This window comes from Apteryx rowi, unplaced genomic scaffold (genome assembly GCF_003343035.1).
Source record: "Apteryx rowi isolate R43461 unplaced genomic scaffold, aptRow1 scaffold_3, whole genome shotgun sequence".
Lineage (NCBI taxonomy): Eukaryota > Metazoa > Chordata > Aves > Apterygiformes > Apterygidae > Apteryx > Apteryx rowi.
Window position 1 is genome coordinate 6,624,908 of NW_020449418.1, and position 19,651 is coordinate 6,644,558.

Here is a 19,651-nt window from a genome sequence, read left to right on the forward strand (position 1 = left end):
TAAAATTTGGCTCCCTGTAGATATGGAACAATCCATTTAGTATTCCAGGACTTCCATTCTATTCCACATATTTTTAATATTGAATTAACTTTGACAGAAGTTGAGTTCACAAATTATTTGAATTGCACACAAAGACATGCACTTTCCTTAAGAAAGGCATCAAGGTCAATCTCTGGCCATGGGACATCAGCTTCCCTGGACTCCCAGCTGGGCTGGAATTGCTGCCAAAATTAGCTGTTCCTCAGCTCAGCTAGCTTTCCTCATCCCACAGGACTCGCACACATTTCAGCGTGGGATGCACCATGCTGGGGGACAGAGCTGTATTCATGCAGCAACTCACTGGTATTATGAGACATGAGCCTAACATGTGAAGTTAAAATAAAGATAAATGTCCAAGACTTCTTCAAGCAGAAGAAGGATGACAAGTCGGAAAGTAAGATCAAGAACCCCAAACTGAAACCAAAATCAAAAGTGAATAAAAACTGCATCCAACATAAAATATCTCATCCTTTAGGAAATGACACTGTCAGCTAATGAAAGGTTTCCATTTTGGATGGCTCCAAGGACTTCACAAGGACATGTCTCTCATGACTAAAAGCACAGAAAGGATGTTTTCTATAAATTTTCTTTGGAGGACCTGGAATCCAGGAGCTTATGTGATCAATCTACTTTCAGTCCTAAAGGAGAGGAACAGGGAAGACAGAAACCAATCGACAGCAGATATTTGGAAAAACTAATTTAAAGTGATTTTAAAATGGGCTGCTGCCTTCATAATGCTATCTACTCATAGTGCTATRGAGCAGTCTACAGAAATCTCCCTTCCCCAGGCTCTCCATCCTGATGTTTAAGCCCAGCTTTTCAGCAGGGCCTTACCAGGTCTTTTCCTACCTTGACAAACTGAATGTCTGTGAGTGCTTTCACTGAGTAGTCCGGGACATACACTTGGAGGAAAGACGCATTCAGTTGGTTGTTGCTGCTCCCTAACGTTGGCGTCACTGCATCAATGCGATCACTTCGGTTTAAAGAGTCTGAGTGATTCAAGCCACAGGGCCGAGGTGGAGACTTGTTTTCAGCTGAGAAACGGGCAAGAGGGAGAGAATTCTTAAATTAAGCAGAAAACATTTAAAGTCATCAGTTTCAAAGGGATAAAATAAATCATGATGTAACACAGAAGATCTGTAAATACTTAATCTACTTATAACAAGACATGCAGCTCAACAACCAAATTACCCTGAGAAAAGCACATTTTGAATCCAGAGCCGGTAGCTGACATCACTGAGTATAGTTTAAAGACACCTGTTTTTATTTGTACTGCAACGGACGAAGCACTGCGCACAGTGCACAGTTGGTCGCAGCGTTTCAGCTGCTGCATGGTAATTGCCAGAGAAAGGTAACTTCCCAAGGCTTTCTAACAGGAGCTCTTGACTGTCAGACCATGCTTAAGAGATTTCTTCTTCTTAATGATTTATAATCGTACCACCAGTACCAGACCTTCCATCCACACAGTCAGTCCCAGCTAACCTTTATCCTCATTATACATTTTATTCCATCTGGTACCTATATCTACTACCTTGCTTTCTGGATTAGACCAGACACATTTACAAAAGCATAAGAATGGTGAGTGACAGAGTCCTCAATGGACCAACGTGTCCCTTGCGCAGTCCACATGATAATTATTTCAATAATGTTTCCTCTAGTACCTGTCAGCGCTTGAAACTTGAAGGATGGAAAGCTCAAGGGAGGTGAGCAAGCACCACTTGGTACATGCCAGCCAGCGAAACAGAGAAAACAGCCCATGCTACAGAGAAAAATGTGTGTCCAGGAGAGATAYGGACAATAAAGGAATAAAACTAGAGACACCATTTTCCATCACTGGCCTGCTAGCACTGCAGAGTTTCACTTACCAACTGCAATCCTGCAGCTATCCAGAGGAGTGACTGGCCACAGTTCTTCTAACGTAAACGTGCTTTCAGCAAGCCACAAACATTTTGCATCCCTAGCTTCTGCCCACACAGTGACCCAGAAGGACAGGAGGGCAGGCAGAAATGCATCCTAAAAGAGACCCCAAGCCTTTCTACAGATGGGCTTCTCTTGGATGCACATAAAGCACATACCAGTCAAAGAACTGTCTTTGGGGCTGGTGAATTTTTGGACRTTGCTGCAGTTAAATTTCGTTCGTCCAGCTCATACTGAAACTCAATGTAAGCTGTACTACTCACTGTGTGATACACATTCTCAACTGCAAGATCATTTTCATATAATCTTTAGATACGAAGCCTCTTTGTGCAAGTCAGCAACATTATCCTTGTAAGCTTTTCAACTTCTTTTTTGGTGACTTTTTGATATAGAAACTTAGGTCAAAAAAAACCCAACCTCCCAAAATTCAACCCTACCCTTGTCACTTAATCACTATAAACATAACTGTTCCTTGCCAAAGGGATACAGCCGGATCTACATCCAGCCTTTTGTTATCTTAACATTTAGATGCTTCCAGATGCATGACAGAATTGCCCTACTTTTTATTTCCCACTTAAAACACATCTGATGTCTTCTTTCCTTCAATTTCTAAAAAAAAAAAAAAAAAAAAAAAAAAAAAAAAAGAGAGAGAGGCGCAAGTGGAAAGATACAGGTTCTGACAACCTGGCAAATTTTCTGGCATTTCTACACTGTGAGGAATTAGTGCAAGTCCCTCTGGTAACACCAAGTACGGGCTTAGACGCAAGCACTCGGAGCTCTGCAACGTTCCCCCTCGATACCAACTAGCCATCTGGAAAGCCACAGCAGGCTGCAAGAGCTGCTGCCAGGAACCAAACCTCTACCTGCCCACGGGGCTTGAAACATGCTCACAAGCAGAGATGCTGGAGAACAAATAAGTGTGAAGACTGAATGAATTTGCACTGTCTTTCCCACCTGCATACACAAAATACAGCTCTGCGAGACAAGCATTGCTGCTGTTTGGGATAAAGATTTCCATCTGAAACAGCTTTACATTCTCCTGACTCGGATCTGCCCTCTCTCTTCACCAGGGGTCCTACAGTACATTACTAATAAAAACAAAGAAGGACAGAGAGCAACATGGCAAAGCCTGCTAAAGAAAGCAAGGGACAGATGGAATGAAAGGACAGAACAAAAGAATATGACAACAGAAAACCAGAGGGAAAGGACATCACTTCTGGACCTATGTACAAGTCAGGGAGGGAGAAGAAAGTTACTGAAGGAGGGAGGATGCAGAAAGAGCAGAAGGCAGAAAGAAAACCAGGCAGGTCCATGTTGGCAGAACAGTGCCCTGCCAGTCCCCTAGCAGGTCTGCTCAGATCTGGACAGATCTTTTCTACCCGCATCTTCCCAACCCAGTCTTCAACTTCCTATACAGGGGATAAAGAGCACAAACCACAAGGCAAACATCAATACAACCAAGTTATGTATTTCAGGTTAAACAGCAGGGTCCTTTTTAGAAGGACCCAGCAGAAGGTCCAAGTTTCATCAAACCTGGTACCACATGCAAGCTGATGTTCACCTACTGCAGCCATTGCCATGGTGACCAGGGTTACTATATCAGTTTCTTTCAAATAAGATATTCTCCCCATTATTACTTTCCATACTTGATTTTTGGGGGGTTGAGGGGAAAAAAAAAAAGCTAGGAAAATATGCTTGGCATTTATGTTGGAAACAATTTGCATGTGCAAGGTGTACACTTCCTCTGTAGAAAGGAAAGGGAAAAAAAAAGGACCTGGCAAAATGAAAGAATCAGGCTAAAAAAGATAATCAAAGCTGCTGAGTTTAAAAGAAAGCCATCAGATACTTTAATTAAAGAAAGATTAAATTTCTCCCCCTTCTTTCAAGTTTAGCAGCAGGAAACTTTAACAGGGCATGAAAAAAATCCCCTGCAGGGCAACAACCTGTAGTTTGGTTGGAATGTGCATGAGACCAGTTTAAGGACTGATGGTGAAATACATTTTCAAAATTGAAAAAGGAAGAGAGGGAAAAATACAGGCAGCAGATGGTGAAAGGTTTTGAAATGTACAATATGTACTAATGTTTAGGCGTTGTTTCACTTAAATATGCATCTAATTATCTTATTTGTTTTTAGGTCCGGGAAGACACATTCATCTGAAAACGATAACTTCAAAAGGAAGAAATATGTTCAGTGTGGCCCAAACTATTTTAGGCTTCTGCTGTTCCTGTTCCTGTATACTTTCTTGAGTGGTTTCCATTTTTCTCAACCACACTGTGCATGCACAGTGTCTGCAAAGCTCAGTTCTTGACCCTTCCCAATTTCTAACCGTTCAGCCACATCTTGGAGCTCATTTTGGCCCAATTTGTTCTCTCCTTGGCGTTATCCCTCTAAAGCGACTTTTTATGTCAATCAACTCAATTGTTCAGCAGGAAATGTCTTAAGCAAAACATGGAGCCAAAACCCCCCCAGGAGCTCCCACATCTTCTTGCATATTCCATTGCAGATCTGTCCCCTCTGTAAATCACTGCGCAGGTCCATGGCATTAACCTCATTGAAAAAAAATTCAAAGCTTTCGAGCATTTGAAATGATCAGACTTCATATAAGTGGTAGAATTTAACACCTTTTTAAATATAAGTCTTTTATGAAACAAGTTCTTCTTTCATGGCAGTTTAGCAGCAGACATTCACTTCTGCTAAATGCATTTTCTTCAGAAAATTTTAAGAACTTTTTGACCTCAGCTTGGGGGAGGATATCTTCCTTTAAAATCTCCCCTCCTACTATTTCACCAGCATACATATGCGAACCAAGAACAAGTGCACATTACCATATACATTCTCTTAAACATGTTTTTAGTTCTTTCCATTTTGACGACTCTCACGTTGCTACCAGTTAGTCATAAATAAAAGTTCAGGATACCTACCTGTGAGGCAAAATGCTGTGCTGGACTTCTCCCTAACGAGCAAAGGGGTCAGATAAATACAGACTGCGACTGACTTTTTATGGCATCAGGGCAGTCACAAGAATGGTGAAAATAGAAGCATGCGGATTTACCTGGAGAACCTGCTGCTAACAACTCTGTTCTGCTGACAACAAAGGTACGAGACAGGGACAAGGGAACTAGAAGAGGGAGAGAAAAAGGATGAGATCACGACCAGAAAGGCGGCAGCTATCCACACTTGACAGGGGAAGGAGCCAGTTCACACACTGAAGAACTAAAACCAAAAGTGCAAATCAACTGTGGAAAAGTAAAGGGTTAAAAAACAAACAAACAAAAAGACAATTGAACAGTTTTAGGAATAAATCAAAAAAAAAAAAAAACAAGCCTGCAGAATTACCCAGTGAAGTGAACAATTTTCACTTGCTAATTTGAGTGGTCATCCAGCACAGAATGGTCTATCAAGCTCTACACGTTTTTAAAATAGTTTGAAAGGAGCAGTGGTGCCCACTCCAGCCTGGAAGGCAAAGAGTTAAAACAAGCCAGAAAGCTTTTATAGGTGCAATTCCTAATAGGAGTAAAATAAAAATAGAAACAAAACCAAAGGAGACTTCATAGTTCATCAGGTTTTCAGTACGCCATCAAGTGAGGTTGTGATTTTCAAAGCTCATCCCTGTCAGAATGGTTACAGGACTGCTAATTATTACTGTAAATCCCTCCCTAGCTGTAGTTAAAGAAAAAAGCTTTACTGATTTCTTTTTCTTATTTTTTCCTCCAAAATATGCTTTAATCTCCTGTTACTGACTTCATACTCCAGTGGGGAGAGGAGGCACATAAAGTCTAATTAGGAGCCAGGGAAGAACAGGAGTTTTCCTGTGTTCTGCGAAGGTTTATACTTTAACTGAGCTTTCGTGTCTACCCAGAGCAACAAGAATTACTTCATTTTTATGAGCTCATCCTAACAGAAATTTCAGGATGCTGTAAGACATCATAAAACAAACCCTCCGAAATCTGGGGGAAAAGCAAGCAAAATGAAGGGCTAGCTACTGGTAAAAACCAACCAACTGCAGGGAGACAAATCCAGGGTTAGCAGAAATTAATTTAAAATAGTGCCTATGCTTAAGTTTGACTTGACAAAATCCAAGATGGGTTTCAGGGCAGACACAGGCAAAGGGGCGATCACTTGATCTCACAGGGCTGGGGGCAACCGGCAGGGTTGCAGGGATGGTTCGCAACACAAGGAAAAAAAAAAAAAAGGGAACACTAAAACATTCAAAATGAACAGTGCTGGCAAAAAGAGAAGCCACAAATGATTTCCAAGAGGAGGTCACGTAGGAGTGAAGTGATCGTGCTCCACCCAGCTCTGCGACTGGCCCGTGCTGCAAAAGCTGAGCTTCAAAGCCAGGAGAACAGCCAGGGTATGATACACTGGYACGCACACGTGTGTTACATATGGTTCATCACAGGTACCACGGCTACTGCACAGGTAAAATCCTCCCAGCGGTCTGCACACTTCCAAATCTGCCAAACTTCCAAAGGTGCAACCAAGACGAACCTCACTGAAGTGCAGACTCATGGAATAACTAGGCTCGTCTTTAGGCAGGAGCTCCTAACAGAGATCCAGCAGAGGCTCAGGAAAAGGGCAGCACTGAACCGACCAGCTGTACCTCTGGCAGCCAGGAGAACTGCTTCTGTTTGCAGAGTTTACTCTAACAAAGCTGTGTTCATAACTCATTTACAAAATAATTCTCATTCCAAAGGTACCACAAGCCATTCACAAATGTACATATAAATATGTACACACACATAAAGGAGCACTCATTAACCTCCTGGTAAAACAAGCTGCCTCCCAAGTGAAACCTAAGAGCTGCTGTGCCTCTGCCACAGGAGAAGTGGATTTTGGCATGACAAACTCCTCTCCCAGGAGCTGAATAGGCGACTTCAGGTGAGCAGACTGCCACTGCCAGCGCTGACGCCCCAGCTCTCCTGACCGGGACTGCGGGTTCCCAGTTAAGATCAAGATCTTGGCGATCGAAAAGGCAACACTACCAGCACGAAAATACATCAGCCAGCACCACAGGGAGGGCAGGCGGACGCACCACGCTGGCCGCCCGTGTCACCCACCGGCTCACTAGTGCCGCGGCCTGCAGCACACGGAGCTTTCTCAGAGGAAGCTTGTTAAAGCACCGCTAGCCCAGCACCGCTTGGTGTGTGGGACAGGACAAAACCACAGCTTGAGGTGACACAGCTACGAAGGACCAGAGCAGCTAAGGAGCCTACTGAAGCGTATGCTCGGCCGATTCTCAAGTATCCTCCAGTGCGTATCTGCGAGGCGGTGGCTTGGGACACTACTGCTCGTGCACGGGGAATTTGCTGCCCTCTCGGGGTTGGCCACAAGCTCTGCTCCGTGCCGATTTCTCGGTTAYGTCTCTGCGCAGCCTGGCAGGAGCGCTCTTTTTTCTTTGCGCTGCTGCTCTCGTTYGCTCAAGATGGCTTTAGAAACAATGGCAAAATAAACCGTATCCAAACTAACAGGTTGTTTGTGTTTTACACCACTAGATGTCCCCTTGCTACTAATTACTTATTCCCCTTAATTCAATCCCTAGTGCGCTGCTGTCATCCCGTACCAAATGCATCACTCGCTAAGGCCAGTGTTTGCATCCGCCTGGAGCTTGCGAGCTGGCGAACCTGTGCGAGCTGCTCAGGTTTCAGCGTTAGCACCGCCACCGGCCTCGGCCCCTGCCGGGGACGTGACGCCGGGCTGGCCATTTCCCTGGCGAGGAGGAATCGTTTACATTGGCCCCGCAGGGCCTACCTCCGCCGCGCTCGCCCCGGCAGGCGGGCTGGTGCGCGAGGGCGATCCGGAGGCAGACGGTCAGAGAACATACCTGGCGATGCTGTCAGGGCCATCACCCCATAGTAGGAAAAAGCACCAGCTTCAAACTTCATCCCCTCTTTCCCAGCCTCCACTTCCACTTTCCCCTGTCAAGGAAAAGGAGAGAGAGCGGCAATTAAACGGGACCGTAGGTCTAGAGGCACGAGACCCGACTTGAGCCCTGAAAGCTAGTTTCACCTGATGTTACTGAGGTGGCGTCACGGTCCCTGCAGTTTGTAACAGTGCCTGAAAAGGGAGAGTGCAAAACTCCTGTTCCCTGAGCTATTCTAGCCTTGGGATTACCCCGGCCGGTGCAAGTCCCTGCAGAGGAGCGGGGCTGCCACAGCAGCTCTGCACGGCACTACTGCCCCGCTCCGTGTGCTGCCAGGCTGCTTCCCCTCAAGCCAGGGAACAAATACTGCCCCCAATATCACAGCAAGCTTCTATGTACCACAGTCGCCTGGGGTCTGGAGACACCTATGCGCTCTGAGCCGCGGCTCATGTTCACACGAAGGCCCCTTTAGCACAAACACCGGAAACGGCGATGGGAGACAACGCGCAAGGAGCTTGTCTGCTTTCACCGATGAGATTCCCCTGGAAACAAAGTCCTTATTCCTGAAGGAGCAGTCTCAGGACTACTTTGGTTTTTCTGGTTTCTAGCAGTTTTCCAGATGCCACAGCCTGGAACCCATCCTGCTCCTGTGCAGAGTCTTGTCTAGAAGGACCTTCCAGTGCTTCCCAAGCTGTACAAAACCACGCTACCATGCAAATGCAGCCATTTCGGATGTGGGCTGAGGCAAATATTTAACATCATGTAATAATATCATACAAAGGAATCTAGAAGATAAACTACTTTATCAAACGTAGCTGTAAACATCCCAGTTGCTTTGGTATACAAGTAGACAAAAATAATTGGCTTCTCAGTGGGACCTGGCTTTCATTTCCGTCCTTACTGGTACTGCACTGAGCGTTGCAGTACACTACCGCAGAAAGAAATTGCATGCAACATTCAGGTTGAAGGACAGAAAGGTTGGGATTTTAGCCAAACCACATAATTACCTGCAATGCTTTCYCTCTGGCTAGGCTGGAAAGCAGAGACAGGCTGCCGGTCCCGTGTGTACTGATTAGACTGACCATCAAATGGACAGAGTCAGGTCAAAATGAGTACAAAAGGTAGATTTTCTTTCTATGCGTTTGTGGTAGTAAAAGCTATTTAAAATGACTAACCATGCCTTTAACTTTACAGTACTGTACTCAGGCAGAAAAACATGAAAATTAAATCAACCTGGAAGAGACTTGAAACCAAGCCAGTTCGTCTGACTGTCCCAGATGAGGAAAAGCTCACAAAAGCTACCTAACAGGAACAGAGTGTCTAGCTCACAAATCCACTTTCCTGCTATCACAGGCAATCACTTCATATAATCCCTTTTAAAACCAATTTCACTCCACAACACAAATAAGTAGCTTATTTGTTCATTATAAGCCTTCCAAAAGGTACTATTTTGGTCACCAAAGACTGGTTGTAGACAGGGCTCTCAACCTACTTATCGTTAGTGTTCGCCAGTTGAGATCAGGTCTTCAAAATACATACACACGTGAAGCTTTGATTTTCATGTACAGTCACTCTGAAGTTAGTAGCTAAAAACCTACAAACTAGTAATTAGCCATAAGAATAGAGCCTCGATTCCAAAGATTAAATTGGTAAATTTAATGCGTAGAAAACCTATTTACTTGTGTTCTGGTATGCTCTTACTGTGAAGATATTCTGGTGTCGCCAGGTGACAGAATAAATCCCCAAACCAGGTTGTTTAAGTAACAAAAGCGGAGTTTTTATCCCCTTTGGATCTTGCAGAACCAAATTTGTTACCATTTTTACAGTATGTACCTACTGCAAGACTCACTTTTCCAAATGCAAATGCACTAGCACATTGTTTTTGCTAATCACAAATTTATTCATTACTGACTGTTCTTTTGCATCATACATGTCCTTCATTTATATCTTTGCAGCATTACTTCATTCAGGAGTATTATCTTGCCTCTGGAGTATTCCAGGCTGCAAAAATTCAGCATGTAAGGAAGGGCAGTTAAAGAGCTACCAGTGGCTCCCAGAACACTTCAAAAAACAATCCTTTTTAAAAAAGCAGTAAGTTGAATCCACAATGTCATATTTTGGTGCTTGCTATATTATTTATCACTGATGGCATTTAAAAACAAAAAGCTTCCTTCCATTTTTCTTTTTTAATTTTTAAGGTCATGTTAAGGAAAATTTCAAGTTACACAAGACTGTGTTATAACTTCAGCTATTTTTTTTTCCAGTCTATCCAGGCTASAAACATAAAATATGTCCAGCAAAATTTCCCTTAAAGGACTACTCCTGCACAAAAGCACTGAAAGCATTCCTGTAGCAAACAAATAGAAAACAGTCCTTCCACACCACCTAGGGCTGCACTCTAAAAATCACTCAAATGCAATGAGCTCAGGCCGGGGCCAGTGCGTGGATGGCAGGGCRCCCGGGGAACGGCAGGGGCTGCCGAAGGAGGTGGCAGCGGTTCAGTAGATGGCGCAGTGCCCTCACCGAAACCTGCACTTCCCACAATACCAAAGGTACAGACTGCACAACTGCACAGAAAAATAAGATCTTGCCAAACTGTCAAACTCCCCATGCCTCCTTTCGCAAAAGGAAAAAATGCATTAGCGAAAGTATCCCGGCCAAACTCCTGTGAGGACCATTACGTTCTGTGCATGTGCGATTTCCGAGCAACRCCAGCTGTGCACAGAGATTCCTTTGCATTGCCTATCCTAGTAATACCTAGAGCATAAGTGACTTTCAAGAGATGATCGGAAGTGGGAAGTGTTGTCTACCCTTCACAGCAGATTAAACTGAAAGCAGTTGAATGAGCTGTTCAAGGTTAGCAAGATCATGAAGGAGGCAGGAATGGCTCCCAGGAGCCATAGCTCCATTCCCATGTTTGAAAGAAGACAAAACTCAACAGCTAGAATACATATAGAGAGGGAGATGTCAGGAGATGATGTTGCACATATCTACATAACCACATGTCTGACCTGTAAAATGAGAACAAAGTAGTCAACAGGCTTGTTTCGCTGGTAGAGGTAGTATTCTGGGGCTTTCTTGTTCTTCTCATCGTATTTCAGCTCCTGGATGACGTTGGGATGTTTTAGCAGCCTGAGAAGGATCTTCTCTGACATCTGGGATGGACCAAAGGCTTCTACTTCTACAACACAAGATACAACTTGGCATTACACTTCAGATGCCTGGCAAGAAGTTAGTCATACTCATTAATAAGCATTTGCTTATAAAAGAAACACAGATGCAGATAGATCCATTATGGAATTGCAGGCTTCCTGTCTTTYGAGACTCTTAGATTTGTATGGGGGGAAAAAAAACAGGAACACCCCAACCTTAATTACAGAAGTACTTTTGAAAACAACCAAGAATCATTTCTTCCTCTGAAAGGGGAAAAAAAAAAGGCAGTCTTGCCCACTTGAGAGTTCAGAGTCACAGTTGTATAGGCTCACTGGAGAGTTGTAAATGGAACAGTATTACAGGTGGGGCACAGAGAACCTTTGAATATTTTTTTTCTTCCCCAAAGAGTATTAATGGTAACTTATGCATAGCACTTGTTTCAAAAAAAAATCACTGTTTGGGGCCTAAAAAGTTGCTCTAGATAGACACTCTACATAAATCAAAGACCTCATTCAGGCTGCCATCRCTCATATGGGAAGAGTTACTCAAAGTGAGAGACAGTGCAGGTCAGTCCAAACCATGTGGGATTAATACCTGCCACACACAACACATCCCCTATTCTCTTGCTCTGCAGTAATCAGTGTTCCCAATAGGAGCTGTCTGAAGTGAAAAAGCTCATCTTTGTGTGGGAGAGTTAGGCCAGAGATGTYGAGATTTAAACATGCAAATTGATAAGGTTTCCTAATACCTCATTTCGGAACTGGACCTTTAATGAACCTGGACCTTTCATCTGCTAGAGATACTATTCTTAATTTAGAATGGAGAAAACAAAATTGTAGCATTCAACTTATTTAGYAGCGGCTTCATAGCCAGACCCGGATTTAAACTACACAGTTCTTTCATTCACAAAACAAGTAGAACGGCAGTACTATAAGACTATGTCTGTTGAGAAGGTGTTTAGGGAACTCCACGAAGTCTTGTACAACAACATGAACAAAGTTTTGCTTGCTGTTATATCCGAGTCTTCCTGTTGAACTGCTTCCTTTCACCAAGGACATGCTCACATGCACATAAGCAGCAGGAGTCCGAGCCTTTTAAGGAATTACTGCCCCTCAGCTGAGATATGWCAAGCCATCAGGTACATGTGTCTCTTAAGTCACAGAGGCAAAACAAARCATGAAGACAGACTAGGTGCATCTAGGCTGACAGTTACTGCATCTTAGAGGAGGGGAAGTACTAATTTCCAACTTGAGCTGGCAAGCTCGAGAAAACAGCTTTATCATTTGCAACCCATGAGTGTATGTTGAACACAGCAGTGAAGATGCCCATCTGAAAGGCCCGCATGTGAAAAGTCTTTATGTATCAAAGAGAGACAGCGTAAGCAATAGGAAGGTATGTTTTCCACAAGCTCTCCCATTAACAGGTCTTATCTCTGAGGTGAAGGGACCAATTCTACGACGAAAGGCAATGTCAGCTGCAAGAAACCATTCAGGCCCTGGCCTCTCTGCCAGACTGTCCACCCAAGGGCTAAGCATCAAGGTGATCTGGGATGGAGACAACTGTCCTCCGAAACCTGAAGCCATCAATGGAGGTCATACAAGCCAGCAAGAAATCCATTTTTTAAATTACAGTCCAACCACCTGTGYAGTCTGTATTAAATGTGTCAGCAGAGTTTTTCATTTCAAGTCAAAAAAGTCTCACGGAACAAGTTTATGCTTTCCTGCAAAAAGTCCAGCATCTCTTTCTGGATGAGGCGCCTGAGTGGAATTAAAGTCAGCTGGCCAGTGGTACCGAGTCCTCTTTGGTTTGTTCCCTGATCTCTTCCTAATGGGGTGTACTTGCTAGTCGTTAATCTGAYGGACTCTAGACATGCAGTGCGGCACTTGGCATTCATCCTTACCTTTCAGACCAATTTAAAGTTACTGGTCCACCCCTGGTAAATGTCTCAGAGGGTTCATGCCGACACTGAACACAGGAGAGGAGAGAATTTAAAAAGAAAAACACAAAAGTGGCATTATTTGTCACCCCACAACCCAGCCTCCCTTCCCGCCTACACTGTCCCAACCCACCTCGCCGGCCTTTGCTGACAAACTGCCTTCGAGGCTCTGGCACGATCACAAAACAGATAAGYCACACTTGCCTGTTGCCAGGAAACGGTGCATTGCCAGGAGGAGCTGCGGTGATATTTTAACCTTCATCTCGCTGTCTGTCTGTTTGAAGGCAGAGAAGTCCTGCTTCCTGTCCCGATGGGCTACTTTCTTTTTCGTCTTGTTATCAGCTGGGGAAGGGAGGGTGGGAAAAGAAAGGAAGGAAGCGAGTTCTGTTAGAATAGGGTCCATGTGAACGGCGCTGGATGTAGACAGCCAGGACAAACTGTGCAGACAGACCCCTCTGCAGCACATGCAAAACCTGCTCACTGAYGCACATTATAAAAGAGAAATAACCAGTGACCTGTACCGCGGGCTCATCTCGCCRTGAGCCCCTGTTTTGCAGATCCTGGCACCCATAGTCCCTATCACTTCAATGGGAGGAAATATCTGCTTGCAAACATCTAACGGCAGTCCGGGCTCTGCATATCAGACATAATGTGTGCACACATGTGGAGGAAGGGGGAAGAGTCCTGCTCAGCGCTACTAAAATAGAGRGATACTGTCCCACAAGAGTATCTGTGAAAACTACCATTTTCACATGCACTCCTTATTCCCAGGTAGCTGCTGTTACTAAATTTTGGGCTGTGTATGCAGAGATGACAAGCCTCCCCTCCAGGATCACCACAGACTTGACAGCAGGACTGTAGYGGTAGCAATATACCTATTCTAGATTTTTGAAGGTCATTCTGTGAGCAGCACAAGTCCAGCAAAGAGACAGACCTGTCCCCAAGCACACAGAGAAAAAAAATGACAACCCATGCCCTTTTTCTTATTTGGAACCAGAAGCCTCTTACCCTAGCAGTACCTCATCCAGGGTCTGGGCTGCATCAGGGACTTGAGTTTCTCTTCCAACAGATGGATGAGAAACTACCCAAAGGGATAGTTAAGATGGAAAAGGATGACTTAGTGATAGGTAAGACTGAGACAGCCCTTACCTATACTTGCAGGAAAAGATAATAATRAGAAAAATAATAGAAGGGTGAAGGGAAGAAAAGTCTCCCAGAAGCTCTTGTTAGGTCCTACCTCTTATATCAAGTTAGTGGGGAGTAAGAAGAAAAGAMTGTGTGCTTTTTCTAAAAAACTCAGAGAATGTTGTTTTTTATGCATACTGTGGCAGAGATGCCAGCTCTCGGGAAGCTCTGTCATTGCTCTCTTCAGGGATGCAGAATCACCAGACGTACAAGTTTTGTCCCTGGGGTGGGAAACAGTCTCTTCAGTGGGGCAGTAAAGGAGTTTGCTATTTCTCCCGTGAATGAGTTGTACCACTGCAGGCTTCACACTGCACTTCTGGTACCTGAACACAGGATTAGCACCAGACCTTGGAGGAACACCTTAAATCTTTTTGCCTGCAGCAGAGTCATCAAGGTAGGACACACAGGTTCTTAAACAAATGATCGAGGATTTCAGTTCCTCCTACTGTTCCCTCAGCAACTTATCCAAAAACCCTCTCCCAAGAAGAATGTTACGCAGTGCAAGCAGAGCCATATGGCGTAAAGCCTGTACCTTGGCTTAGTTTTGTAAGGAATGGTCTTAATTGTTCTTTGCTATTCAGGCAACTTCCTAGCTTCTTATAAGATGCAGGAACCAAGGATGGTGATAAAAGAAATTGAATCTGTACCAGTTATTTTCTGTCTATTCTTTCTAAGGTAAGTGAGATGGAGACCTCAGCATTTAAGTCATCCTGGCATGCTTAAGAAATCTCTGCTTGTGAGCAGAGCACTGTGATGCTGTTTGGTTCTGCAACATGAACAACGGGCAGCATGAAGGATGCCCTCAGTGTAACTTTTGGTGAGATGTCAACAAGTACTGTAGTTCTCTTCAGTAGGTTCTGGAAATATTTAGACTTTTCCTACAAATCAAAGGCAGCAAGGCTGACTGTCTGCTCATGGGCAGAGGAGAGATCTCAAGAGGAGGGGGTCCAAGAGAAGAGTTCAGACCTCAGAGCACCCTTCAGTTGGGCTGGAAGACAGGCTGAGGTACATACGCACGTGTGCCTGGACAACACTCTGGGAAGGTCCTTGTTCTATTTCTGTCCTCTTCTCTTTACAACCTGTATTAACCAGGGTAGACACCCTCAGTGCACTCCAGATGAGAACAAGGACAAAAATATCTCATCCAACAGAACTGTAGCTTGCTCTGACACATCAGGACCATACAACAATGAAACAGCAAGGACAGAGACAAGCTACTGCTTGGGATTGCTTCCATCAGATGCTCCAAGAAAAGAAAGTACAGTCCCCAGTGGACTAGATTCACTGACCCTGTACCCATACTCACTACCTCACTGTCTGGTTTAGGCAGTCAGAGGTGGACGTGAGGGGCTTGCTCTCTACCTCTGCTCAGAACGCACTCCATGGCTCCTTCGCCCTCTTTCCCCAAATGATGCAGGCCCCCAGGATGACAATCTATGCCCCATACACTGCACAGTTCTTCTAAAGCCTGTGGGTTTTTTTCATGTTAAAAGAAAAGTTTAACAACTAACTAAGCTAGTTATGCTAGTTTTCTTTTTGTCTCTAGCTGGAAAAAACAGGTTGCCCTGTGCATCACATGTGTTTTGGCAACTGACAGAAAGTCAGCACGACTAAACTTTAAGCTCTAAAGCAGCCTAAAATAGCTTTCTGGAAGGATGCAGATCCTGCAGCCTACCAGTGCTAGAACGCAGAACTTTAGCCAAGTCCACAGTTGCAACCGMCAACGGGGTAAAGATATCACTTTCTAAAGGGTGGTGGCAATCTTAGTATGTCTAAAGATTAGACTCTAACTACAGAAAGCTCTGCTCCCCTGCTGTACACGCTCTGCCAGTACCTGTAGGTCTTGCCAGACAAATCAGTGCTGCACAGCCTTTTCTATGTTCTTACTCTTTCACTGGATGACCAGTGAAAATACTTACTAGGGCAARCACTGTTTATTTCTGTAGCTCTGTAGTTTAAATGGGAGAAGTTGCATAGCGTTTAATAGCACATATATTTTTAACATACCTGTTTTGACAGYTGTTTGGAGATAGGGAATGCTAGGGTAAGATGTGGTCTTCCCCTGGGGGAAGCAAATGGCCAAGGCTAAAAAATGATTAGTCCAAAGCTATCGCAGCTGCAGCACTGCAGCTCTTAACAACTCGTGCGCCCCACGGACTGGCACAGCACGATCCTACAACATCTGCTTGCCAAGGCTTGTATTAGCTGCGACAAACTACCGAACACAGTGCAGGTAAGGATGTAAAAATGCAGTGAGAGGTATATAGCGGCACTCAGCACCAGGCTGTTTACCTGAAACGTATGGACCATGTGCACAGGGGGAGCGTTTAGATATTTCGTTTGTAGATAAGGCCAGGATTTATGTGGGGCGAAAGCTCCCTGAAGCTGTGTGTGTGTGTGCATGACAGCAGCATTCCAGTCGCACTAAGAGAGGGAACAATTAAACTCACCTTCAATTAGAAAGTGCTAAATAAGACGGGCTGCCAATCAAACCTGGSTCAGGATGGTGACTCCATGTCTGTGAAATGGAGTCCATGGTCTCCACCAAGACCAATACAAGACATGCAGCTTCCACTCTTGRGCCTCCGAGAAGGTTGAGAAACGTCCTCCCACCACTGCTAGGGACCTGGGAGTGCAGGGACAGACTCCTGCAGTGCCTCAACCCTGCCACGAAAAAATGCTCCAACTTTCCAATACCCAGGCCCAAACACACTGACAGATCTTCTTCCTGACACTGACTGAAATGTTGTCAGAGCCTGCCTGTGTCACGACAGAAACCTTTTTTCTCCACGCCATCTGCTTCCCCAACATGGAGCCACGTGCTCAGAAGTACTTTGCCCAACCACATGCTCACATGTCAGAGATATTAACCAGCTTCTCTTGCCCTCAACTTCTCAGCGACATCTCTACAAGCCATAAGGCATAGCAGACTAGAGCAGTCAAAATAATWCTGCCTGCCTGTCAGCTACACAACCCTTGAGGAACTTAGCTGCAGAGCTTCAGCAAGCCCCTTCTTGTGAAAACTGCAAAGTTACAATCGCTTCCACCATAAGCATTCAAATGGATTTTCATGGTAATGGCAGAAAGGCACATCTCCAATAGCAAGGTAGCCATTTCAGCTAATTTCACGTTTCCATCAAACCACAATAAAAGATTTTTAAAACTTCAGAACAAAAGCATAATAACGCTGCCAAAATTTGTCCCAAGCTCTACTTTTAAGTGAACATCTAGCGCAGAGCAAATCAGCCCCAAACTTTCCAATTCGGCAAAGTTGTCAGCAAGCTAGCATGGTCTTACAACGGACAGTATCGGAGAACTCAAATWCTAGGTGGGGTTACTAGCACTGACACATATCAACAACAAAAAGTAGCAGCTTAACATACTGTGGACAAGAAGCTACTTTCAGTAAAGCGAAAGCGTATTCCTATCACTATACCTATCCGAAACGGTTACAGCATCCCAAGCTGCTCAAATACAAAACATGCCACATTTTCTGTGAACCTCTCAGCTTCTTTGTGCATTTCTCCTCTCTCCCCTACCTCCATAGTTTCCTTCAATTTGAACAGTGGGATGAATTCTAGTGCTTCATAAGGAGACCAGAAGATCATCTTAATGATACACAACAGGAGCCACCCGTCAAAATTTCCTGCATCATCCAGGAAGCATAGGAAGTTAAATTTCCCTCCTATTCTGACCCATGAATTTTCAATAATAAAGCCTTCCAAGGAAGGACAGTTTCAAATGAACTCATGTTCACCAGCTCTATTTTGTTAATCTAGGAAGTCTTCAGATAGTAAAATTAAGTTCTCATTTCCTTGCCCTCTAACATGCTATTAATAGTCTAACCTCTTTTTCCTGCAGTACCAACTATAGCATGACCCATGCGGTTTCTTTTAGTAAACAAACAAAGAAAAACAGCAGTGAAAAGCATATACAATTATTTTCAGTTGTAGGAACATGGATATCTCTCAGAAGAGACAAGACAAAGACAGGATCTTTTCAGATTATAAAAGAAAGCGCGAATTCACCCTGTAAAAGCATTATGTCATAACTGATTAGCCTAACAATTCATTTGTGAAAGTATGAACAAATAGAAACACTGATACCAACTGCAGTTCTGTGATTTGGATAGTAATTAGACTATTTAGTGTATCATAAAACTGGGTTTTACATGAAACTTTGGGCACATAAATGCCAGTAAAATACTGATCAGCTACTGAAAGTAGTTCAGAGAATAACACTCTATTAAGAAAAGTGGTGGAAGTATGTCTGCCCCATGGTAGAAAGAGTTCATTTGGCTTGGAGGGCAGATAGATGCTCATGTTGGTATGGAAAAGATCTTGTAGAAGTGTTCAGATCCCTTCCACAGGAAAACAAAGAGAGAGCAAAGAACATCTAAACAGCATTAAAGATATTTTAAATGATTATCTGTATGATGATAAAACCTGGAGACATCCTTGTGCTATGTACTACACAAACATATAGTAAGAAATAGCATCTGCTTGCAAGAGAACAAAGTATAGATAAGACGCATGGGGAATGATGGAAAGGAAGTCCAACATGCACATGCCAGATTGTGCCAATGGAAACAGTAGCAAAGACACCTTAGGTAACTGGTCAAAGATCAGAGAAACTCTAAAGTGGCAAAGAAAAGAGTCTGGATCTCTCAAGTCCCAAGTAATGTTCTACCGGTAACATCATCTTCCTCAACACATATTAACACTAAGGAAGAAAGGAGCTGTACAGAGTGGTAAAAGGAGGAGTCATTCAGGACACTGATTTGCAGCCTTGAAGAAGCCTTTCCCTTCTCATGCTTCGAGTAAGAGACAGAGACAGGCTCTAAATAGACTCCATYCCCCTTCCCGGAGGCATGATAATCTGCCTGTCTTCTTACTAAAGTACAGTACACACACTACAGGCCTCGAGGTGGAAAGAGGATAGGCGAAAATGTGGGAGGTCCTGAACACTAATAAAACACTGTGGTGGAGAACAGCTAGCAGAAAAGATCAGAATGTTGCAAATGTAAATCTTCTAGATGGAAGAGTCAAATAAAGCTGCCCTGTTTCTATATTAACATTGCATAAAGGGGTGAGGCGCCCATGCTGTAAAAACAGAAGTTACTGTGACCATCTGAGGGATTTGTAGGTCATTCGACCCTTTAGATTTTAAATCAGCATCTTGCATCTCTCAAAACAAAGCTGTTAGACACAGATGCTGCTAGATGGAATCTTCCCTCTCAAATATATAAATAAAGTGCAAATATTTCTACTCACTGTATAGATCTGTTTCATCCAGAATTTCTGATTTGATGATCTCTTCAATCACATCTTCTAAAGTGACAATTCCCAGGACTTCATAAAAAGGATCCCCTTCTCCTTCATTGTTTACTCTTTGTACTATAGCCAGGTGAGACTTGCCTGCAAGGAGACAGATTAGCAATTTAGACATTTTAGAAATTCCTAAAAGATCAGAAGTTATAGCAGAATTATGGACACGCAGGTATAAATCAAAAGACAGAGAAGTTGGTTTCAGGCCTCATACAACAGAAGAGGCAAAG

The 19,651-nt window shown here is 43.8% G+C and overlaps 1 protein-coding gene across 1 annotated transcript in view; it reads right to left on the reverse strand.

Annotated features, from left to right (window-relative positions):
* Positions 1-19,651, reverse strand: part of CNNM2 (cyclin and CBS domain divalent metal cation transport mediator 2) — a 133,671-nt gene that overhangs the window by 10,062 nt on the left and 103,958 nt on the right. Inside the window, exons 2-7 of the mRNA XM_026069613.1 lie at positions 19,368-19,511; positions 13,114-13,251; positions 10,832-11,001; positions 7,782-7,875; positions 5,010-5,075; positions 889-1,073 (exon numbers count right to left, since the gene is read on the reverse strand). Coding sequence (XP_025925398.1) covers positions 889-1,073; positions 5,010-5,075; positions 7,782-7,875; positions 10,832-11,001; positions 13,114-13,251; positions 19,368-19,511 — 797 coding nt within the window. The remainder of the gene's footprint in view (positions 1-888; positions 1,074-5,009; positions 5,076-7,781; positions 7,876-10,831; positions 11,002-13,113; positions 13,252-19,367; positions 19,512-19,651) is intronic.